A 25,439-nucleotide genomic window follows, 5' to 3' on the forward strand; every position below is an offset into this window, starting at 1 on the left:
GTTTTATGTTTGTCCCCCTGTTCTGCAGCGTGCGAGTGAGTGGAGTGTGTATGTTTTTCTCCTGTTCTACATGAGCATCCTCAAATTATTCAATTGGGGTTACACATAGCAACATCGGCCCGAGCACAAAAACTTGAGGGGATCTTGAGTCTCAATGAGGCTTTCTTGGGTACACAAGCATGGCTTTGTAAGCTAATGGTTTACCCAAGTGTGCAGCTATGACGTTCCTGTGTTGATCAGTGATTCAGTCTGTGAAATTTCATTTTCATTGTTAATTACCAAGATATATAAAGTAATGATATATTTTGAAATTATATATATAAACATTTCAATAAATATTAAAGGACTGACTGCAATGGCAGTTGGTGTATATAAATGAAAAAAGATCGCTATTGCTGTCAGTAACCATACTTGTTTCTACAAAATGTCATAGAAAACGGGAAAAAAAATCTGAAAAGAGCACAAAGCCTGGCAGAGGTCCACGGTGGGAATTACTGTACACTGAGAAACAGAAAGAGGGACATATGAAGTAGATAAAATAGGCAAGTTGGAGATATAATAAGTTTTACCCTTTCTGGCAGTAAAACAGTTGTCAAGATGCTAAAACACCAAACAGAATACTTATTCAAGGAATCCTGTCTGCATTAACCACACATACTCGTGGTGAACATGCAAACAAAAAACATGCTCTGATAATATATGCATTGTCTTTGAAACTGATTGGTCCACACCAGAGACAGCTTTCTTTTGATCCTAATTTCAAACCGTGTTAGACCAGAGAACGCCAAAAGGCGAACAGCACAAAGGCAATGCACCATCAGGGCATTTATTGCTCGGGGTGAGCAGCTACAATATGGGACCTCGACTGTTAAGAAGTTTACTTGGTACATGTCGCCAGAAGGGATGCTGTCCAATGATTGAGACAAATGACGGAGCGATTGCCAAAGTACGGAACACGCCCTTGAAAGGAAATCCACCGCGGAAATGCAACAATGAAATCAGGTTGTGTGTGGGTACTATGTGAATCGTTGTCCTGCAGGACCGTGAGATGGTGACACTTTGGGTAGGCCTTCATCCTGCAGTGGATTCATCAAGGCTGACGATACCATATATATAATAGGCAGGTGCCGTGGCAAAATGTTCATGTCACAGCAAAGAAGAGTAGCACAGTCAGAAAATCTTTATAATGACATATACTTTAGTTGGAGAATCCAGCAGGGTGGCACTGTAACAAAGCTGAGAGATAAAATATTGGTGATCAACTCGGCATAAAAAGAGAGTAAAACATTGCCAACAGTGTGACTTGAAGGGATGCTGGCTAATGGTCAAGACTAACGACAGAGTGGCAGCCAAGTATGGAACACGCCCGAGAGGGTATCCATTGCGAAGATGGAGCATAGTGTGCAGTAGGAACTAGGTGTATTGTTACATCACAGGACTGTGAGGCCTTTCACTTGTTCCGAAAGACGGAAGCCTCAATATGAAGACAACACACTTTAATGTGTGCTGCCGTCACGTGTCTGTTGCAGGGAATGGGCTTCCTGAGCGAGATGATCACCGAGTGCTGGGACCATGACCCAGAGGCTCGTCTGACGGCGCAGTGCGTGGCAGAGCGCTTCAGCCAGATGGAGATCGCGGAGACGGAGCGGGAGAGGGAGCGCGACAGTCAGCCGCCGCCCACCGACGAATCCTCTCCCGCTGAGAGCTCGGACAGCTTTGAGGACAAGGGCGAGACGCAGTGTCTCATGGGCAGCCCCTCCCGCTGAGGGGCATGCGGGACGCAGGGGGAAGAGAATACAGCCGGAAGTCTTGGGTTAAAGTGATGGGTGTGCACGTACGCGGCCACGAACACACACGTGGGCGCGCGCGTGTAAACAGAAAAGTTATCTTACGCAGTCGACTGAGTGCATCATCAGCTTAAATGCGCACGGATTTGTTGGCCCTGTTTTTCGACTATTACTCAGGCACTCGATACGTTTTAACGAGCTTTAATCGTCAACATGCTCCCAAGGCCATGCAGATTAACCAAGTCGACTTTATGCACAGAGTGAACAACGCAGTTTAGTTTTGCATTTGTAAATTTAGCACACGTATACAGCACTTTCTTGACAGTGCATGGACAATCATGAACATTTCTAACATGTTAACACATACATGAGCAAGATTTATTATTTTGTAAACATAAATACATGTGCATTTGTCTCCACACACACCCCTATATACAAAGATAAATATCCTCCGCAGATTTTAACAGACTTGGGGCAAGTGCTGTCAACAAACACCTATGAAGGTCACTAAGGCGCACAAGGGAGTGGGTGGCTAGCATTACCATATATACACACAATATTTGTTTTCATCAAATTTCTTTTCTACTCACAGCAAGACATTTTAAATATTTTATGAGACATTTCCTCAGTGCTGAGGCATTGAAAAACACTGTAAATGTAACTAGGTTCCATTCGATGTAAAACAATTGGGCTATATTTTTCAAGTAGACAATTCAAAGATAACTGGTGATAGTTTTTATTACAGTATTATTTCAATTATATGACATTTCCAAACGTATATATTATACATAAAACTTGTCAAAACAATGGCTGTAATTTGATGATACAAAGAGAATAACTTTTTCTCAATATCGGTTGACAGTATTTGAAGCCATTTCCTTCTCTTTTTTACAAGGAGGTAAATAGAAAATGAGGTCTAATTTTTCATGGAACTATCCAGATTTATCACACTAACCTTGGGAAAGATTCACTATAATAAAACAAGGACTGGAAATGTATACATACACACGTAACGATTGTGGAGTTTGTCAATATACAAGGGAAGACCAACACATGTTGCTTTTACATTAATACATTTCAACCATCTCAAATCTTCATCTGCTACATCACCTTCCAGTGAAATGTCAAAAAATACACAATCGAAATGGAATTTGCAAATGAAGTGCAATGGGATGGGTTGGCTCTCCAACTTCCAATTATGCAAGCATTAAAAACAACACGTGCATATCCATGGCCGACTTTAGCTGATGCAAATCAAATGAAAACAAACGATGTCTCAAACTTGGCATGTGGAGGAAATAGGGTTAATGTAATACAAAAGGGAATTTTATACTGTAAAGCAAACTGAATGCATATGAGGGTTTTATGTTTGATTTGCCTGGCTGTTGGTAAACCAAAGGGCATGCATATGATAGGGCATACCGACGCAGTGCAAGATTATATTGACTTGTCACAATATCTGCATAAGTTGTGGAATGTGTCACTTTTTGGAAGGGGCATTTTGTGAGGCCTGGAACAGCTGCTGAAATGACATTATCCTTGCTTCTGTTTGTATAAGTTTGTTTCGTTTTGGGTTTTATTTTATAAAACCTTAGTTTGAATGATCAAATATTGTATATACGTGTGTACAGTACAGTATATTAAAAAGATATATGTAAAATGCATAGCAAAATATTGACGTTTTGGGCATGGTACATGACACTAAAAGCTCAAAGTGCAAGCGGCTTGCAACATGTAAATATGAATGTTTTATTGAAATGTTGATAAGATTGATGCTATAAAAATATAATTGAGAGTTCTACAGTACTGTAGTTGAACGGAAGATATTTTATTTGAATATTTTAAAACATACACGTTATTAGTAAATAATTTGGCAATAATTAATTTGTGACATGACATCTGAAACTATGATTTATAGAGCATTTTGATATTACCATATTCCCCAGATTATGACCCCTTATCACTGTATTTTATTGCCAAGTTGTTACTTATTACTTAACATTTAATAATCCAGAGCATATGGTAATATCCGAGGAAATTAATAGATTTCACAACAAAGGTGGGCATTGCACATACAAAAGCTCTCAGCCTTATTCAGACCACCAGCTCAAAATAAGTGGCTATTGTTCAGAACCTACTCAAAATGTGGCCATCCCAACAGGCAGTAAGCGAAACAAAGGCAAAACTGTTGACTGGTTTCTTCTTCATTACGACTCATCAGTACGGTACACTCAGCACTATTTGCTGCTGTCATATGCCCCTGGGAGCCCCGTAAAGGAAGAGGACTTGTACATTTACACCGTGGCAATCGCATTAGCACTTGCCTAAAAGTCAACCATGACGAGAAAACACATCGCAACAGAAATATTATTGCAGGCTGCAAAGACAACAAGGTGTGCATTGCTTATAGCAAAACAAAAGTTGAAAACAAGCACCTTGGGAATACGTTTGCAAAGCATTTTATGGAAAATGGAATACGCATTAGCTTGTTGTTGCTGGTCACAAATACTATACAGGTTCAGCCCAAAACATGTACATTTCAATTGTACTTAAACGAAAGTGAATGTGGAAATTGAAGCCATGTATTAACTGGGAAGATATGCTCAACAATTGAACATTTTAATACAAGGGTGTGTGCTTACTACGTGAAAACTGTATTGTTTCCTTGCCATTGTTTTTTTTTATTTCTGTTAACAGCTTTAAAAAGTATTCAAGTATTACTAACCACGATGTAGTCTGTGCAGTGTTATTATTTTCAACTATTTTTGAACATTTGCAAGTGTATAACATTTTGGCATAATACCGGTGCAAAGTAGATATCTGGCAGTGATTGGTAATGTTAATGCACGAATTCACTCAAGCAAATGTTACGAAGTAGTCTTTATTCATTGATAGAGTAATTGTCAATGGAAAAAAAAACATAGATGTGACAATTTGAGGGTTTATTGAAAAAACACTTGTCTTGAATGGTATTTCAAGATAAAAACAGATGGGGTTGTGGTTATAAGCAAGTTTATTTTGGTGAAAACTCAAGAGACCAGGAGTCTGATTTGACATGAGTGACCTGGGTCACCAATATGACAAAAGAAAAGTAGGGCAATGAAACAAAAAGAATCAGAACAAAAACCACTGTGCCACATGATAAAACTAATATATAAAATGTATTAAGCATGGTTAGAATGATGTAAAGGTGAAACATATAATTTTCCAAAAGTATTCACAATAATGAGTCCAAATCTTGTTAGTTATCAAGAATTCACTATAAAATGAATACATTATCACAGTGCCTTCCCTTTAGAGGTAATGTGTAGCACTTCAAAAACTGTATTGTGATTTCTGAAAATGAATCCACCAATGTGTGAACAAATTCTTTATTATCTTGTAAGGTATATATTACAGCACACTTTATATACAATATAAATATACCAAAGTTATTTTTTCCTGCTATATGCCTGTACTGTATATACTTTTTGCTGAGTGGACGGGATTAACAATTCAGTTTATGGGTGCGATACTGCAAAATACAAATAAATACATTTTTCATTACATTTTGGCATCTGCCGTTGTTTTAAATATATAGTGATGCACATTCTTCAGATCCATTCTGCACTGATTAAAATCTAGAACCCAGTTTAATTGCATAAACATTTTTTACTTATACACGGTAAATAATTGTAGCCAGAGCAATCTGGAAAGCTGTTCCAGGAATTTTAGGTTATTTTGGCATGCCACATCCATTTCACTTTTTGTGGTATCATAAATGCATGAACCTGTTTTGAGGATTCTAGCAAAAAAGGTTTAATAATATAGAATGCATTGGTGTACCTTAACCCTCCTCCAAGCGAGCATGGCAGCAATATGGAAATAAATATAAATACAATCCTCGTTCTACATAAAGTGGGCACCAAGTATGAAGAGATATTTGTTAAAATTCTGTTAAATCGTTGACCACTGATTCAGACAAGATATTTTCAAGTGAAAAGCGCTAAAACATTCACAACGCAACTGAAACAGGGCTTCTGAAGCTCCAGCCCTTACACCACACCACTATATGTTTCATCATTTAACAATTATCTCCAAATAGATTAATGTGTTACACGTGCCATACACCTGGTAACTGCAAAATAAAAACCCGAACAAGGTTTTTGTGTGAAGACTGGGATTTGAGAAGCCCTGCTCTAAACACACCACTTACTACTTAACAGACCCAGAGAGTTAATGTGTTGTGTCAAAAGACAATGGAAATTTTATTTCTGTACGAAAGCCAGATTAGTAGCCAAATCTGTATACAGTTCATATGTGAAAAAGCATATACAGTATGTGGGGAGAAACGTGTTACTACTGTGAAAATCCCAGTGCTTATGGTAAAGATTCTGTCCATATATCTCGGTCAATATGTGCACCAAAAGGGGCTTCCCTTAGGTCTACTCAACCTAAAGGCTGGTAAAATAGTCGTCTGCCAACGAGTGCAGTGAAATAAGACTGGCAGGTGTGTATGAGCCCTTCCTTTATTTGCTGTACATTTTAATAGTCGCTTACTAAAAGTCTTTCAAAGATATAACTGAAGTCCTTGTTTGTATGTGCAAATGCACGTGATGTATTAATCACGTGATTAAGTAGCTGGAATCATATTTGTCGCTAAAGTTATTTTATTCAGAACATAGCTAGCAATCACGGGAGTTGTGAGCTTCCTTAGTTTAATCCCTTGGTGCAAACGCTGCAACAACTAAGTTGGAGCCCTCTGCAATAACACGTTGCACATTGTATTTGTTACAATCACAGACATGCAGCGCTTGCTGGATATCATCTTCAAGATACTTAGGCTCTTGTTTGCTTTGGATTTTTGGCACAACTTCTGGAAAACCAAACGTTGGTAGTCAACCCCCTTCAAAATAAACTTGCAATATGCTTCTATCAGCCCCAGTCATCCCCTCAACCACACGCACTTCCATTTCCAGAAATCTCTCAGATCCCTGAGTTGTGTTTGTGGGAGACAAAATATATTGTATTGAATAAAACATGAGGGAAAGAAAATAAACAGAAGGGTTTTAGAAGTCATGATTGTAACATGGGAAGCAGGTTATTAAAATTTATATATTCTGTACTATACTGTGTGCATATACTACAGATCACCAGGTCTCCATTGTAAAGGTGATGTTGCCATTGTAAACATAATGGTCAAAGACATTGATTCCACAAGTTTTACCAAATCAGGAGATACCAATTTTTTTCTCTGGCCCATAATTAGCTCAGTACAAACAGGCATTAAAGTGCCACTTTGTAAATAATAGGATTTGTAACTATACGTTAAGTCACGTAGGTATAATAAAAAATAGATCATGACGTTTCGATCGCAACACAAGCAACCGTCTTCAGGTGAAAGAAGATGGTTGCTTGTGCTGCGATCAAAACGTCGTGATTTATTATTTGTTCTACCTACATGACTTTACAGAAATAACCAAAGTGTATGGATCCCTGTAGTCACGAAAGCTTCAAATCAAGATATATACGTTAAAACAGATTTTCACGGGCCTTAGCGCCTAATGGCATCTTCCCCTGATTGGAACCAGCCAGTGCAGAGAAGTCTTCTTGGTTAGAGACCAGCAAAGATAATTAAAATACGAGATTGATTATCATGCATTATTCTCATACGCTGAGCATGTGGTAAAGTGCTGTCCTGTATTGTGGACCAGGTCACCTGAAAGATCTGCACGGGCAATTCATCTCACAGGCGGCAGGCAGCCTGGACGCCAGCAGCAGACTTAGTCCCGACCTCTTTGGTGGCCCCGCCTGGCAATAGAGGCACGGTCAGCAGGCGCTTCTGCAGGTTGACCGGCGAGTCACCTTGCGTGTGGTCGCAGCCTTCGAGGCAAAGATAGCAAGCTACCAGGAGCCCCCTGAAGACGGCGGTGGGCGAGGGCCAGCACTCTCTCCAGTTGGGGGGATGGGGGTTAAGGTGGTAGCCACGACTTCGCCAATGGTGGATTCCACAACTCCAGACACCGCACCGGAAGTGGTGTGTGGCCTACAGTCCTGGCTTCCGCAGCCGCTGTGGAGTAAGCCATCCCATGGATGACAAGTCTTATCACCTCCGCCAGGAGTGCTTTAGCCGAAGCAACTTCAGTCGACAGCCCCCATGGCAGCATGGCCTCCTTCTGAAGTCGCAAGTGGCAGGACTCTGGTCAAGTATGGCAAGCAGAAGCCTATAAGAATGATGGTAACCTCATGGGCAAGTGTGCATCAGGTCCCTCTCAATAACATTTTCAGCGTACCACATGTATTCATGAGCACTAAGTTCTATGTCTCTTTTTGTGGGAGTGCTCTACTCTGTGGCCCAGTAAGGGCCCTGCTCCTACCACAACCAATCTGGGTTTGACAGGTATATTAGGAATGACTTTGCTGCTAGGCCATACAAATATGTAAGATTTAGTTCTTACATATTGATTTTTATAGGTCTTGGCAGCTCCCACAGGGATCCCTCCCAACTCCCCATCTCAGCAGCGCTGCAGTGGTTAGGCATGTTTCCTTTACAACCTCCCGTAGGCAATTGGGAACCACATGGTCAGACAGACAGGATAGGTCAGACCCCTTGGTGCCTAAACATACTGCCAAGTGGTAGGGACTGAGTTGTGTTTGCACTGTATGATACATACCTTTTAAGCTTCACACCTGTTATCTTCCTGAAGTAGTAAAGGTGGAGCCCCATGTCTCATATATGTTGGGAGTACAAGAGGGGTGGCCTTCCAGAGAAGATTCTCTGCACAGCCTGGTGTTTAAGTTATCTTTACATAAGAATAAAATATTTAAAAATACATCGCCTGCAAACATAACTGATATGTATAACTGCCAAAGTAAATTTTTAGTAAGAAGTGGATAGTGGGAGCAGTGACCCTACAATATCACGGAGGACATCACTACTCTCCATACCACCACGAAAGAGGAGGCAGCCACTTGGTTTCTGCCAGTCCCTCCTCTCATGCCACTCCTATTTCAAGCAGCATCCAGTATATTGCGCAGGATGGTATGTGGTAGTCCGTTCTAAAATTGCTACTGCAAACAATATATCTACCTCCTGAAGCAGATTGCCATACAGGCAAGCCCACCGCCAAAATAGAGTTCACAAAACTAAAGAAATATGAGAGCAAAACATATAAGTCTTTGGCTGAATCCTCTTATGGACATAGGTTGATAGGCAGCCAGCCAAAGATGTCTTCTCTGCATGGCCGAATTCCAAAAGGAGCAAGATATCTGTTAGTTATGACTGTGGGTGCTGCCAAGATGTACAAAAACATGAACGTGTTACACGCCAGCAAGCTCCAGTTCCTGCTCCGGGTCCCATGTTGTGCTGCTTTGGTCTGGGTCAGTGCTCGACTCCTCTCCCAGACGCTGCCACCAAGCTCGACGCAGGCTTCGCAGGGCTAGGGAATGAGCCTGCCGTGCACGGGCAGCCACCGGGCCCGAGCGACTCCTCAGAGCCTCCACATCCCGTGGAGATGCCTGGGCTGGGATTGGTATGTCTACAGTACACGCACAAAAATCGTAAACACCAAAGGTCATGTACTGCTGGTGCGGTTACCGTAATGCATTCATATGTCAGGCTCAAATGATCCTGAACCTGTGGTGGAATTTCCACATGATGGCAGGAGCCAGTCAATAGTGTAAGGAACCACTATTGACTTCTCATTCTCGCCTCGGTGGCAGGATGTTAACTCCCTCGCATGGTATGCAGGAGGTCGTAGGTTCTATCCAGACCCTGACGCCTATACATTTGGAGTTTGCATGCGTCACATTTACACATAAGAAACTTCCTTGAGCTATCATTTGTGGCCAGGTCGCTTCTTATAAAGAGCTATATAGCTTAATGGGCCCTACCTGGTAAAATAAAAAAAACTGTAAAATTTAAATGAGTAAATAAAGTGGTAATCGGCTTACACTCAAGACATTGCAAGATCTTACAATTACAAAATTACAACACACCTGAACGCAACTGTACCAAGAGACTTATACAACAGGGAAACTATTCTGTCTGAGCTGTTTGCTAATCAAGTGGATTATATGTACAGAATATTATATACAGCAGAAACATTATGGACAAATAGCATTCAGATCAGGCTAAGATAAAGGATAAAGGGAAACAACTCAATGCAGACAAGAGGGAAGTTAGTACAGAGCAGCACATGTTGTGGGTGTGGTTTGGTTTGCACGCACAAACACAATAGCATGCATCTCAAGACACATCACTAAGGGCTGATACGCACTGGCAAGCAGCTCGGCTTGAGTATTAATCTGGGCGAGTGTGGCCGCCCTCCGCTGCTCAGACCGTGGGCCCAGTTGCCTCTGCAGCAGGAACTGTCCCAGCAGCGCCTGTGCATGGTTGTGCAGCTCACGTGCCTCCTCTCCATGCATTGGGGTAGACTGGTGAGATAACCAATGTGGACAAGAGGCCAAGTTTTGATTTAAAGCCTTCGTGACTGCAGGGATTCATATTCTTGTCTCTTTCGGTAAAGTCACGTAGAAGGGAAATAATAAAATAATAACAATATAAAACAATTATTTTTATTATTTCCCTTCTACGTGACTTTACCGAAAGAATCAAGAATAAGAGGCCAAGTATTTTTAAGATATGTATGTTGAATTTCTTTTGTGCCGTACATAGTCAACCATGCTAATCGGAGGTGCAAAATAAAGGTCAACATTTTATATGATGATTTGAATATTTTTTTGGTTCAGACACCAGATCAAAGAACGTCATATAAAAGTAGACAAAAGAGACCATTTGACATCAATATAAGGCCCCTATGAATGGTTGACAGATATTAAATATCACTAATTGATTGATGAATAGTATATCAAAGAAACCATTTTAGTTGCCATATATTAAATATCACACTCATTGATTGATGAATAGTATATCAAAGAAAACATTTTAAGGACGTCTTTACCATATTTAGCCAAATGAAAGACAATTTAATTATTTTGAAATTCACCCGTCAGTGACCGCAACGGAGTGAGATTTCTCGTTCAACTCTTTAACACCGAACCAAGGTATGTGTAAATAAACAGCAGTGGGTCCAGATAGGTTAAACCCAAGGGTACCGGGTGCTTCTGGATGTGCTCTTCAATGTGGGCGCGTAGTTCCATCCGCCGCGCATCGCTCATGCCCCTCCAGCCCAGTGAGCGCGATGATGCTGCTGTCTGCTGGGAATGCCTTCTCTCCAGGAATCTGCGCACCTGTAGCAGGGGACACATGGTAGCTGGTGCAAGGGGCACAGCCACTTGGTCCATAAACATTAAGGATTGAGTTATAATTAAATATAAACAGATTAAATTTCGATTTTGGTTTCATTCAGACGCTGTCTCCCCGACAGACCTGGTCTTCACCTGAGGACGGCTGCTTGCGTTGTGGCCGAAAGGTCGTGAGAATTATTTTATTATGTTTTATTTTTATTATTTTATTATTTCCCTTCTACGTGACTTTACCGAAAGAACCAAGAAGATAAACAGATTACTTGGTAAGGGAATGTATGCTCCCAACCTTGAGAATAAAAGTTCAAGTCTCAGCTGGACCCATTCTTTTGGCGATGCTACACTCGTTGTTTGGAATTATACAGTTGCTGTCCAAGAGAGCGAATTGGTCACCACCACAGTAACGTGGGAATTTCTACCACCAGCAGATTAATTTGCAAGAACAAAATACGTTATAAGATACAATTAAGAAAACATGTAACTCTAACACAGGCTGACACGTCCATGTATACTCACGGCTCTCTGAATGGTAACGGCCGCCTTTGCTTGCAAAAGCAGTTGCCGGTCTCTCCTGAATGCCTTCCGTTTTTGAAATCCACGCCATCGTGCCTGAATCAGTACAGCAGCGCGGGTCGCCTCAAATGCCAGGTACCGATCCATCTCGTCTGTGATTGGGTACATTCAGAGTGAGTAAAATAAACATGGTGGCTCAGTGACACTCAGCATCATTCTAAGACATCACTTGACTCTTTAATAATAATGCAAATTTACATAGAAAATCCACATTGAATATGAAAATGATTCTTAACGATGGACCTGCAGTGGGACATTTGGCCAAAGTCATTGCTGAATGTGGACACGTGGGACAAAACTAGAGTACCAGAGAAATCTCACTCATACAAGAGGTAACATTCACCACAACCATCTCCTGACCATTTTGCAGCCCTGGGCCTACAATACCTGGAAAGCTCTGGTGGTCCCCTATCCAAGTACTATCCAGGCTCAAACCTGCTTGGCTTCTGAGATCCGAAAACATCGGACACATTCAGAGCAAGTACCTGGGTTGTATTAGGCAATGGCTCTGGGATAAGGCCATGCTGCACTATGGCAACCATGAGAAGGAAAAAAAACAACATTGTCTAAACAACCTTCATCACGTGGACGGTAAATCAGAGAGACTGGTGGGTTGGTGTAACCCTGACGGGTTGGCCATAAAAAGCCGCCACCACATATAAGGCTATCTACTTGCCAACCTGCAATATTGTCTTTCAATCGGACACGTCCACTGCCTGGCAAGTAGATGCTCCTACCTCCACTGTCCTTCCTGGCCTGCCCCATCTCCAAGCATGCAGCGCAGGAAGACATTTAGTGATCCGAGCCCAGACTAGGATAAACCACGTCTGTTTGTTGGATCCAAGGGCTTGCTATAAGGGCTGTCGTGGATATACCTCAACTAAAAACGTTTCGTGTTAAGTAGGATTACATACTAATCCAGTTAAAACATGCTCTTTTAAAAGACTCGTTTTAAGCAATCGTCTGTGGTTGGTGCAACTGTCAGCCTGTGATTGAGACATTACTGGCAGAGTTGCCGTAACGTACTGGCTGGCACAATTTCCAGGAGGAGCAGTCGACGTTGCCGGGAAGTGCGCATAGCTCGCTGTCGACGTATTATCAGCTCCTGACGCAGCTCTTCTTGTTGTTGCTGCTGCTCACTTTGTAATCGCTCCTTCTCCCGCTTCTGTCTGCACCAGCACGTATTGTTTCAATCACAATTAATTTCGGTAAATTCCCCATATTGAACAATCATCATGAGAGCTATACCCGTAGAATGAATCAACAATCTGTGCTTTAGGATTAATTGCACATTTGAGGTTAATGAAGACTGACCCAATCCATGTTTTCATTGTGACTCAATGAGCCAAATTTTAAGGTGGTTGGAAATATAACATTCACCAGACCACACCATTGCTCTAAGTTGGATTTTAAGTATTCTTAAAATCTAACTTAATATTTCAGGGTTTTTAGTGGAAACTCATTTTCAACTCAGCCTATGACCTTTTTGCACTAATTTGATAAGTACAACTTTGTAGGAAGTCAACAGTGGTTGTGAAATAAGTTCACTCATCCTCACTATAGGAATTGAGAATTTTTTTATCACCGGTTCAGAGATATAAAATAGGAGTTGAATGGTTCTCCATTCTCAGTTGAGAATGGCAGGCTAAGAAAATATTTCTTTATCAACAGTTTTAATTCCTGATTATTAATATTTCACTCAAATATGCTTGTTGGTTAGAGCAGCAATGTAACATATACGTAAATTACACAAACATATATACCTGAAGCTTCGCTGCAGATATGTCACAGCGTGTGGAAGTTTCTTAAGCCTGCACCTTGCACGGTATGCTCTCCACGCACTCTGCACGACACTTGCTGCTTTGTGTAAATGCTGAAACATGAATATCAATATGTATGAAAAGAATGGGTGTGCTTGATCTAGGAACTCAGCAGTGAAGATGGATTCACCGATGATACATTTTGATGAATCATACATTCAATATTGCAGTCAACATAATACTGACAAGGCAATTATGTTGCCTATGGAGACTGTGGAACATTCTAAAAATGACAAAGGTTTTTTGCTCTGTATTTAACACTCTCAAGATATTTGGTATTTAATTGTAGAAATAAAATACATGGTGCAAAAGTATAACATTCGTGTATTACTATAAAATAAGGTGTCATGCATAATTGTATTCCCAATTTATACTTGAACAAAAGCAAATTAAGCTTCATTTAAACCGAAAGTTGACAATACCTGTAATTCGGCCTGCTTATTAGAACCAGCACTGAGCAGATCCAGTAAACGGCGAAAGTCTTTCTCAAAACCCTTGCCAATCCACATGTTAAGCAGCAGTTGCAAGCCTTCCAGAAAACACATCCACCACAGCGAGATGTACATTGGTACCAACATGACACCATATTGGCAAAAATACATATACCTAACAACACATTCCCGACAATTCATTTACGTGAACCTAATGATTGTATTACCTCATTAAACAATTTGAAGGTAAAAAAAATTCAAGAGAATCACATTTATATATTCAAAACTTGGCATATATTTTAAAAATGCATAAGCAATTCAAATTACATAACCAGGATGCACGGTTAGTAATGGACCATTTATTTTAAATCCACCTTGGTGTTTCCATAGACAGATAACTATAAATCAACCATATGTTTAAAAACATTACTGTGGACTTTTTCATGAATCCAGATTTGTATATTCATGTTAATAATCTTTGGATGTATAGGGCACATAATTTCCGCAGCATCTCAAAGCACTTTTCCTTTAATGTTATCTCAACCATTCAAAGGAGGCACCCAGTAACAGCTGTCCAGCACAAGGTGATTCAGCACTGACCTACACAGGTGAGCAGTCTTCCAGTAGAGGTCTATGTTGATATTATTTTGCCAATTAAACATTTCGCAATTATTGTTTTAAATTTGTAAAATAAAGCATGTGTAGTAAGTATATATGGAGGCTTGACGACAGGATCGGAGGCACACTTATTTATTACACCAACACAGTTATTACAGGTCACTTGGCTACAGGGATTTCTCGACAGCTAACCCCTCTAACCTATACCAACTCCTCCACTACGGGACTAGGGGAGGCTATCTGTCCCAGCTTGGTTAAGCTGGGATCCCGGCTTCCCTGAGTCACCAGACCAGCTTCGTCTGGGCTCTCGGGGCCACGCCACCGGCTTGCCCTGGTCGGCCCTTAGAAGGACAGCGAGCCAGGGGAGCTCCGGGGCCTATACTAGCAGGTCTTCGTTCTTCTCTGGTTAAAGCTGAGTCCCGACTCCCGAGCCTTTCGGCTCATCACCTTTTATAGGACTTGCCCCCAAGGGGGGGCCCGTGGGGGATACACATGCGGACGTCGGTGCGAGCGCCACCCTTGTGTACGGCCGTAACCCCGCCCCTTGTGTTTGTTGGCCATCCGTGGCCATGCATAATCACACCTCAACATTCGTAGACATGCGCAATTACACCTCTACATCACCCCCCCCTGTACAGCTCGCAGCCGTCCCCGGCTGCAAAAAAAAAATCTGAATAAAGGTGCATCCCTCACAAAAACCCCGTGTGTGTGCCTCGCGTAATTTTTAACAAGAACAAGAAAACTTCAACAAGAACAACGAGAGGAAGAGAGAGAGAGAGAGAAAAAAATAACCCGACGCACCCTCCCCGGATAACACCCCAAAACCAACATATATATACACTCCGGACGCCACCTTTCCCCTCGTCCGCAAGGCCCCCCAACGGCCGACCTCACAACACCCCTCCCCTTTTGTCCGCAAGGCCCCCCAACGGCCGACCTCACAAAAGTCTGCGCGTTTTGGCGCGCGTTCTCGCGGCGGGTCCGTCACAAGGGCCCGTCCCGGCACGCTCAGTGACGGTTGTTGACGGTCCGGGTGCAAGAGGGTCAGGCTTCGCTGCCGAGTGACCCCCGACCCCTCCGGGAGGGGTTGGTGGGCGTGGGCCCGTCACTCCTGTTTCACCTGGGGACGGAACAGTTGGCGTCAGGTTAGGCGAGTGCAGCGACGACGGGGAGTCGGCGACACCCTCACACGTTTGGCCATGCGTGTGTGTGTGTGAACCCCGGGGCGGCGTGACGAATGGTTTTAACCTTGAGGGGTGCACATACCACCGGCGCCTCCCCGATTTGACGCGAACACATTGCGGCCGCAAAACCTGCACGACCTCCACTGGCCCCCGCCACGGCCGTACCAATTTCGACGAGGTTGCCAGCGGCACCTGAGGACAGTGCAACCACGCCCTGTCCCCTGGTTCCCATTTGACCACCTGCACCCACCCCAACTGAAGCCTCTCGTTCGCCTTCTGGCGGAGTTCAGAATTTTGCACGGCCGCTTCCCGCGCCTCAGACAATTGAGCGATGTTAAATTTAACGTGTTCGGACAAATTAGACTTCGCCTGGAGCGCCGAGAGCTTCAGCTGGGTCGCCACAGGGGGGTTAACTTCGCGCCCATACATTAAAAAGAAAGGGGAAAATCCGGTGGCCGCATGGGGAGCCATTCTGTAGGCCTGCAACACACCGGCTATGCGGAGGTCCCAATCCGTCTGGGATACCGACACCTGCTGGGACAGCATGGACGTGATGGTCCGATGCAGCCGTTCCACCATCCCGTCAGTTTGTGGGTGATACGGAGAGGTCCGAACCTTCTCCGTACCCAAGAGGTCGCACACCTCACGTAGGAGTTTACCAGAAAAATTCCTACCCTGGTCAGTAAGCAGCCGTTCCGGAGCACCCTTGTCGAGGACATAGCCCTGGACAAAGGCCTCCGCGATGGCTGCTGCCGACTGGTTCGCCAGGGGCCAGGCCATAGGCCATCTCGTGAAGTATTCAACCCCCGTTAGTAAATACCTATTGCCCCTGGGTGTAGCGGGAAATGGGCCAAGTATGTCCAGAGCGACGAGCTCGTTAACCCTGGAAACTTTTATGGACTGCAGCGGAGGGTTGGACCCCCTAGCAGGTGGCTTCCTCTGCGCGCATTGCGTGCATGACCCCAAGAGATCCCCCACGTCCTTTTCCATGCCCGGCCAGAAGAAATCTAGCTGGAGCGTGGCAAAGGTCTTATGAACCCCCAAGTGCAGAAGCCGCTCATGAACAGCCCATACCACCTTACCCCTTAAAGCAGCAGGCACCACGAGCCGCTGGCGCCGGGTTTTACCATCCCAGTGCATTAAAAGTCCCTGGAACAACCCCCACGAGTCAACGTTTTCCACCCCCTGGCCAACCCCCCCGGCGCGACGGCGCAGAGCGAGGAGGGAGGTGTCCTCCATTTGGAGGCGACCCCATTCCGCGACCGACAACCCCAGCAACGAATTCCTCCCTTCTTGCTCGATAGGACCCGAAACCGAAGGCGCATCGGCAGCGGCCACGAGGACCGAATCGGTGGTGACGTTCGGAGACCTACAACGCCCCGAACCCAAGAGGCACGCGCACTCCGAAGTGGGTGGCAATCGCGACAGGGCGTCAGCGTTCGTGTGGCGGAGACCCTTACGATATGTGGTGACAAAGTCATAGTCTTGGAGAATCTCCAACCATCGAGACAACTGGCCCGATGGTTGTTGAACCCGCAGGGCGTATTGTAGGGCCGCATGATCTGTACGGACGGTGAACCGCCGACCGTACAGATACGGGCGGTACTGCTGAATGAAATAAACAATCGCCAATAATTCCCGACGGGTAACGCAGTACCGCTGTTCGGCTGGAGACAGTACCCGACTACCGTAAGCCACCACATGCTCTACGCCCCCAATGAGCTGGGACAGCACGCCCCCGATGCCCGTGTTACTTGCATCTGTATCGAGCAAGAAGGGTTGTGAAAAATCCGGGTAATTCAACGGCGGAGCCCCCACCAAAGCATTCCGGAGGGCGCGAAAAGAAGCCTCCTCCTCCGGCCCCCAATGAAACCTGACTCCCTTGGACGTCAAGGCATGCAATGGTTTCGCAATCGTAGCGAAGTCAGCCACAAATCGCCGATAATACGACGCGAACCCAATGAAACTCCTGACCTCTCCCACAGAGGTGGGAGTCGGCCAGGAGCTGACGCATTCCGTTTTGGCGGGATCAGTGGATATCCCCGAGCGCCCAACAATGTGACCCAAATATCGCACCGATTCGCGGAGTAAATGGCACTTCTGTGGTTTAAATTTCAAATTGGCAGCCCGCATTTTGAGAAAAACAGCACGCAACCTCTGGAGGTGTTCCTCGAAGGATTTGCTAAAGACGATGACATCGTCTAAGTAAATCAAACACGAATCCCATTGCAAACCTGCCAAGACCAATTCCATTAACCGCTGAAAAGTTGCCGGCGCAGAATGTAAACCCATCGGCAAGCGGTTAAATTGGAAGAGACCTTGCGGTGTCCGAAAAGCAGTCTTAGGTTTTGATTCGTCATCCAGAGGAAGCTGCCAGAATCCAGATAGCAAATCGAGGGTGGAAAAGAATCGCGCCCCTGCCAAGGCATCGAGCGACTCATCCATTCGAGGAAGCGGGTACGCATCTGCCACAGAGATTTTGTTCAGACGCCGAAAGTCGACACAAAACCGCAGTGAGCCGTCGTGTTTTTTCACCAAAACGATCGGCGCGCCCCACGGGCTGTTGGAAGGGGAAATGATATCGGCGGCTAGCATGTCATCAACAGCCGATTTGACATGATCCTTTTCGGCGGGACTCAACCAAAAGGGATTTTGGCGGATTGGCGCGCTGTCACCCGTGTCAATATGGTGTCGCAGCAATTTAGTACAACCAATATCAAATTTGTGTTGACTAAAAACGTCAGCAAATTCGCTCAGGAGAACTCGCAGCTGCGCGCGCTGCGAGTCGGACAGGTCCACTGAACCCGCGCAAAGCGCATCCAGCCATCCGTCATCACAGTCCGAATGCGGTCGCGACGGAGGATCGGTGGATACCTGACCCACGAGTGGTTCCTCATAGGGTACCGGCGTTGCGTGTGCAAGCACGGTCCCTTGAGGAACCACGGCCGTTCGCGATCCCACATTAAGGACTGCAATGAAGGGGTCCCCATCCCCTCTCACCATGGTCTGAGCCGCGAGCAAATCGGGTCCATTTACCCCGGCCCGAGATGGTCCCAACAAGACCCCCCGATCCGCAACCCCTTCATTAAACGGCCGACGCAACCTAAGAGGGACGAGCATCTGAGCCCCCGGAGGCACACGCACAGTTTTTGTGACGAGCGCCTGCACGGTGGCAAACGCCCGACGCTCCGTGGTGGGGGAAGACAGAAATGTAACGCGTCGGCCCGATGGGAGCTCAATGCACCCTCGGTCAATAAGGATGCGGATGGGCATTTTGGCCAGAAAATCCGTCCCCAACAGGCACGGAACCGCGAGTGAGGAGGAAACCAAAACAGGCCCGGATAATTTAATGTCCCCAATGCAGATAGTGGCGCGGATTTGGCCAATAATGCCCAGAGAGCCCCCGTTAGCGGCATAGCACGGCACGTCAACAGGGAGCAAGGGACGACTTTGAACGGGAAGGATGTTATAAATTAAATCAGATATAATGGTCGCCGATGCCCCTGTGTCAATTAAAATCCGCACCTCTACCCCATCAATGTGACCGACCACGACCGATGATCCCGCCGACGCAGCAACGACACGATGGGCGAGCTCCGACCACTGACCCGGTTGGAGCGCCCGCCGCATTACCGAACAATCGCGCGCGACGGATGGGGAATTTGGAGCCCTGTTTAGTTGGGCGCGTGAGTGTGTGTCGGATGTGTGCGTGGGCCAAACGTGTGAGGTGCCGCGACTCGCCGTATTTCTCTGCTGGAGCTTGGGAGGAGACGGCGTGGCGTCCTGACGAGGTGTCGCCCCGCGCTGACGGGGAGCCCGGCATCCTGACGCAACGTGGCCTTGCAGGCCACAGTTGTAGCAGCGTGTGAGCGCCCCCGATGTCCTGGGCTGCTCCTGGCGGCTCGGTCCATTCCGAGCCTGTGGTGCCGCCGCTCTCCATTCCCCTCGCCGCTCCACCCCGCAGACCTCCTCCGATGGGAGGGCGGTAGCCGCCATGGCATGGCTGGCCGCCCCCTTTGCCGCCTTTCGACGAAGGGACCGCAAGCCCCCGTGGATGTGGCGCGCGACCAGCAGGGACGACATCTCTGCGTCGTCTTGAGCCAGGACGTTGACGTCCAGCTCATCAGCGAGTAGCAGCAGCTTCTCGGCCACCATGGCATCCACTCCTTCCTCGTCCATCCTTGGGAAAGCAGCCTTCGCTAGAGCCAGGAGAGCAGTCCGGAAGGCCAGAGGTGATTCGTTGGTGCCCCGACGCCGATCGTGGAAAAGCTGCCTGCAGTCCGAAGGCGGCCCATAGACGGCTGACAGCAGCTGCAACGCCAGGTGTAGAGTGGCGCGCTTTTCCCTCGGCGCCGAGGTGAGGGTAGCCAGGGCGTCGTTGTCCAGCATCGCTGGCAGCGCGCGTAGAGCCTCGGCGTCCGACCAGTTCGCCATCTCTTGATGAGCGATGAACCGCCTCTTGAAGCCGCCCCAGTCTCCGTCAGCGCCGACAAATTCTTTAAGAGGCGGCAGACGCTGCTGTAAGGCGGCGTCCGTGGCTGCAGAACGCTCTCCGTCGCTCCCCGCCGATGATACAGTGTGGGCGGGCCGTGAGCATGGCATCGCCGGTCGCTCTGATGTTGACGCGCCGGCCGGCGTTGATGACGTCACGGCTTGTGCTTGGCGCTCAGCAGACACGTGACGCGGGCCGGCCCCGCCCACCGCTCGTACTGTAGAGATGGCGGGAAATTTGACCGCGAGCCGCGTCGGGGTGGCGGGAAACGCCGGCCCGCGCCGGCTGCCGACGTCGACCCGCGCTGCTCCTTCAGCCCCCAGCCGCGTGATCTCTTCCAACGCGGCGGCCGCGGCGTAGAGCAGGTCCGCCAGGCGGGAGTGGGCCAGCCGGAGTCCCTCGGCCGACGCATCCCCCTCCTCCTGTCGTAGCGGCGCGGGCGTACTCGGCCCCGGCTGCTCCGATTCGACCCCGGCCATCTCTGGTGGTGATTCGGCCGCGGTGTCTTCCATCTCCGACTCCCTGGTACGTGTCGTCCCTCGTGTGTCCATCGTTGGACGTTTTACTTCTGACACCAGATGTAGTAAGTATATATGGAGGCTTGACGACAGGATCGGAGGCACACTTATTTATTACACCAACACAGTTATTACAGGTCACTTGGCTACAGGGATTTCTCGACAGCTAACCCCTCTAACCTATACCAACTCCTCCACTACGGGACTAGGGGAGGCTATCTGTCCCAGCTTGGTTAAGCTGGGATCCCGGCTCCCTGAGTCACCAGACCAGCTTCGTCTGGGCTCTCGGGGCCACGCCACCGGCTTGCCCTGGTCGGCCCTTAGAAGGACAGCGAGCCAGGGGAGCTCCGGGGCCTATACTAGCAGGTCTTCGTTCTTCTCTGGTTAAAGCTGAGTCCCGACTCCCGAGCCTTTCGGCTCATCACCTTTTATAGGACTTGCCCCCAAGGGGGGGCCCGTGGGGGATACACATGCGGACGTCGGTGCGAGCGCCACCCTTGTGTACGGCCGTAACCCCGCCCCTTGTGTTTGTTGGCCATCCGTGGCCATGCATAATCACACCTCAACATTCGTAGACATGCGCAATTACACCTCTACACATGTACACAATTTCCATGTTATCCAAATTCAGTAATATGGGATTACAAAGCACACGTTTGGACATGGAGCAACTTTTATTTATGGATGAGATAACACACAAGTGAAGTAAAACACAAGTGTGATGATATACCTCTGCACTGAATACAAAATAGGGAAAAAAATATTTGATTCTACAAAAAATCGAAAAGGAAAAGTATCTCTCTGCCTACACAAGCATTGGGGTAGTGTGCTTATCTGTACTGTCAGCCCAGTGTGAATGGTAAAAGTTAAACATTCATGATGGTTGCCGGTACACCTATATGAAGACCACAGCTGAATAGTGGTACTCAGTGATTTGACCCAGGAGACATGTTGATTCTTGACTTGTAAATGTTTGATTGAGTGCTTTAACCAGAGCACTTGGATGGTTATATAAATTAACCGGCCGGTGGTGGTGCGTAACGATACTGAACCTATCTACGTGACTTTACCAAAAAACCCAAGAATATGATACTGCAGCACTTTTGAGGCAAGGGGTTGTGGAGTGCACACAATTTTCAAAGCTTCCTTTCTCCATGGGCGTCAAACCCTGGCATGCCAGGAAAATGTGGCACAAAGTGCAGTCAAATATCATCTGTCCCCTGTATGGGATAGTGTTGTCTGTTCGCATTGTAGGTTTTCTCTGGGTGCTGGGGTTTTCTCCCACATGTATAAACACTTATTTATTAAATATAGAAATATATAGAGCACCGCAGAGTTTGGGTAATTGTTGGCACCAGTTCACTGGCTGGCTGCCTTCAATCTTTTTTGTTGTACCTCAGCATTGTGAGATGCAATTTTAATGAACAACACTCTATGAAACTAAACATCATTTTAATTTAAACACATGTATATATTACTGAGCTCTTACCTTTGAACCTGGTGCTGAAGGATGCTATTATTGGACGGTGGGACTCAGCGATACACAGCAGTACCCTTGCCACCCCACACCCTAACCGAGGGTCAGAGGTCACAGCAAGCTTGTACACTAGTTCATCCAAAACTGCATTCATGGTCTTTTCGTCCACTTCACCGACAGCTCCCCTATGATGAGCAAAGTAAATTTTTATAAGAAAAACATTCAGCACAAGAGCTTAATGAAGTCACGTATTTTGTAGATGCAATACAATATATGGGAGAGGTTGGAGATAAAAAATTATTAAGCATATCAATTGACACAATGTAATATTTTATATATCTACGTCATAATTTAAGATTGTTAAACTGCATTAAACTATGAAATAGAATGCATTGGCAGCACTTTAAGGATTGGACATTATTTACCACCACTGCCATTACAATGCCTTTCAACTGAAAAATATGCAACAATCTCATGATTCTACCCTCACATATTTATGCTCTCTTTTCACATACTCTACAGAATAGTAATTTTGTTAAGTTCTGAATTATTTTCAGCCTCCAAATGAACTCCAAGAGTAAAAATTTATCCCTGCTCAAATTAACATGGCAGCATTCAACTCCACTTGTAGCACTAAACCAGTGGTGGAAATTTCACATTCCAATCACTAAATCAAGCCTCTTAATAGGACAACTGCATAATTCTGTCAAAAAGGTGCAAATGTTGTTGACCAAATGCATAATAGGTCATATCTACTTCTGAGAAAGCTGACTGAATTTATATATCCATCTGTGTGTTACTGTGGAGTTGAGTGCTCTAACCACTGTGACTCAGATTGCTGTTTGCTAATGACAGCAGACGTATAGGATTTTCAGCATGTGCTTCAAGGTAAAATAGTCAGTTCACACGCTCCTTGCCTGTTGGTTCGCAGGACATTCTGAATGAGCGACATGGTGGAGCAGGCTGTGTCTGCATCGTCTGTGATAAGCAGCTGTTGAAGGTGTTCAGACTTGAGTGCTGAAAGAGATAACAACATCCCACAATATCTGTTCTTAATGTCATTATTGGTGAAACCACATAGGTCGCCAATAATAAGGCTGACATCATTAAAATCTTGGTCTTGAACAGATATTCTTACACTTACTGGCTCGGTGCTAACCGGTCCCCTGAGCCATGCACTCGTTAACTGTTAAATGTTTCAAAGGCTTTTAGTCTGTAAAGCGAACACAAAAGTTGCACTGGTGCTTTTTAATGCATGGTGCATGATGTCAGTTAATCGAGCTGAGGTCATGGAACTTGCTGTGTAAAATAATTGTTGCAACCTGAGAAAACTGTGTTCACTTTTTCACTTGTTCACCCCTAAGGCACTGGATCAAAGCCATTATAGCTCAGTGCACATTTGACCTCGACATCACTCAGCCATATATTTGTAATATAAGTGTGAAGATTGCCTGCAGAGATGTAAGACATTGAAGTCTATGTTTAAAAAAGTAATTGACTATTGTAATTAAGAGATTTTAACTCCATAACAATAACTGCCTATTTTACATGTTTTCTTCACTCAGGCCTCACTGCTAACTCCTAATGAAGACTTCATATGCTTTCCAATACCCTTTATCAGCCATCCAAAACTATATTTAAAAAATGTTGCCTTAAATATAAAACTATGCAAGTGGTCATGTTTTAAATTATGTTGTTGATGATGTAACATTAAAAAGTACTTATGAAGTAAATAAGTCATTACATATTTTGAGACGTATTCTTCCTTGTGTTTTTTTTTATTTGAATTAGCTCAGTAACCAAGTTGGGGTTGTCAGTGGAAACAAGATAGGTCACATTGTATCTTAACAGATTGACTCACCCCTTGAAGTAAGCTCAATGTGGCCTCCAAAGAGCCAGCAAACTGAATCCACCACACTTTGAAAGTTACGTAGAAACCCATTCTTTTCTTCTTCCTGGGTTAAGAACAAATGTTAACCTGTGTACTTTACATAAACAGTGACACTTACAACACAATTATTTCATTATATACGAGGGTAAAAATATATATATCAACTACACACTTGAAGTCATGCTTCAATTTGCTCAAAAGACCGATTTAATAATTTACAAACTGAGTTATTTTGCATTGAATGAGTCATATTTGTGTTATTGCTAGTATACAAGATTAAAAACAATGCAGTGCATTCCAATAAGCATTAGATATGAGCAACACAGTTTCTGATTATTCTAAAATGTTACCTGTCACTGCCTGTGAATTTGCAAATGACCTATATAGGTACAATGACACACTTTTAACTTGTAAAACTAATTTTGCAGACATTAACCAGATATTCCAGGAGACAGCTAAATTTTTTTCTGGTAGCTGCATTACAAATTAGATAACTGTTCTTCTACCATCTTTCCCTTGAACTACCTCTCCTATACTATGGGGACCTCATTTGCCAGTAAAAATATGATAATTGGTTCTTTACCCTTCTATCTGGCAACAAAACTGACACCTTTTTGCAAGGAGTCATGTTTGCATAGACCGCAATACCTGCAGTCATAATACAAACAAAAGAACATAACTCTGATAATGTGCACTGTCCTTGAAGTTGATTGGTCCACACCCGAGACAGCTTTCCTTCGAGCCTAGTCTCATATGGGTTGGACCAGATGACGCCAAAAGGCGCACAACTCAAGGACAATGCACCATCAGAGTATGAGAGCTCGGGGCAAGCATCTACACTATGGGGACCTCATTTGCCAGTAAAAATATGATAATTGGTTCTTTACCCTTCTATCTGGCAACAAAACTGACACCTTTTTGCAAGGAGTCATGTTTGCATAGACCGCAATACCTGCAGTCATAATACAAACAAAAGAACATAACTCTGATAATGTGCACTGTCCTTGAAGTTGATTGGTCCACACCCGAGACAGCTTTCCTTCGAGCCTAGTCTCATATGGGTTGGACCAGATGAGTTGTGCGCCTTTTGGCGTCATCTGGTCCAACCCATATGAGACTAGGCTCGAAGGAAAGCTGTCTCGGGTGTGGACCAATCAACTTCAAGGACAGTGCACATTATCAGAGTTATGTTCTTTTGTTTGTATTATGACTGCAGGTATTGCGGTCTATGCAAACATGACTCCTTGCAAAAAGGTGTCAGTTTTGTTGCCAGATAGAAGGGTAAAGAACCAATTATCATATTTTTACTGGCAAATGAGGTCCCCATAGTGTAGATGCTTGCCCCGAGCTCTCATACTATGATGGTGCATTGTCCTTGAGTTGTGCGCCTTTTGGCGTCATC

General features: G+C 45.2%; 2 protein-coding genes across 2 annotated transcripts in view; one reads left to right on the top strand and one right to left on the bottom strand.

Annotated features, from left to right (window-relative positions):
- TGFBR2 (transforming growth factor beta receptor 2) overlaps window positions 1-5,335 on the top strand; it is a 25,440-nt gene extending 20,105 nt beyond the window's left edge. The window contains exon 8 of the mRNA XM_061576774.1: window positions 1,530-5,335. Within this exon, the coding sequence (XP_061432758.1) occupies window positions 1,530-1,766 (237 nt within the window). The 3' untranslated portion in view covers window positions 1,767-5,335. The remainder of the gene's footprint in view (window positions 1-1,529) is intronic.
- Window positions 4,783-24,097, bottom strand: IQCB1 (IQ motif containing B1). The gene is made up of 10 exons (XM_061576787.1): window positions 24,008-24,097; window positions 23,064-23,163; window positions 22,159-22,331; window positions 13,849-13,955; window positions 13,370-13,479; window positions 12,633-12,775; window positions 11,550-11,698; window positions 10,884-11,018; window positions 10,046-10,202; window positions 4,783-9,304 (listed from the first exon to the last, which is right to left on the bottom strand). Exons 2-10 carry the CDS (start codon window positions 23,096-23,098, stop codon window positions 9,087-9,089), a joined length of 1,227 nt encoding a protein of 408 aa, XP_061432771.1. The 5' UTR covers window positions 23,099-23,163; window positions 24,008-24,097; the 3' UTR covers window positions 4,783-9,086.
- Window positions 24,098-25,439: the final 1,342 nt, after the last annotated feature.

This window comes from Lethenteron reissneri, chromosome 7 (assembly GCF_015708825.2).
Source record: "Lethenteron reissneri isolate LAM-NWPU_2019-01 chromosome 7, ASM1570882v1, whole genome shotgun sequence".
Classification (NCBI taxonomy): Eukaryota; Metazoa; Chordata; class Hyperoartia; order Petromyzontiformes; family Petromyzontidae; genus Lethenteron; species Lethenteron reissneri.

What these genes read in the sequence shown, in the direction of transcription:
- IQCB1 (XM_061576787.1), bottom strand. Translation starts at nt 23,098, where the DNA reads ATGTCGCTCATTCAGAATGTCCTGCGAACCAACAG. An exon ending in CCGTTACCATTCAGAGAGCC is followed by an intron (nt 11,019 to 11,549) that starts GTGAGTATACAT and finishes CCCCTGCTACAG; the next exon opens with GTGCGCAGATTCCTGGAGAG. An exon ending in AGCACATCCAGAAGCACCCG is followed by an intron (nt 10,203 to 10,883) that starts GTACCCTTGGGT and finishes TTATCTCACCAG; the next exon opens with TCTACCCCAATGCATGGAGA.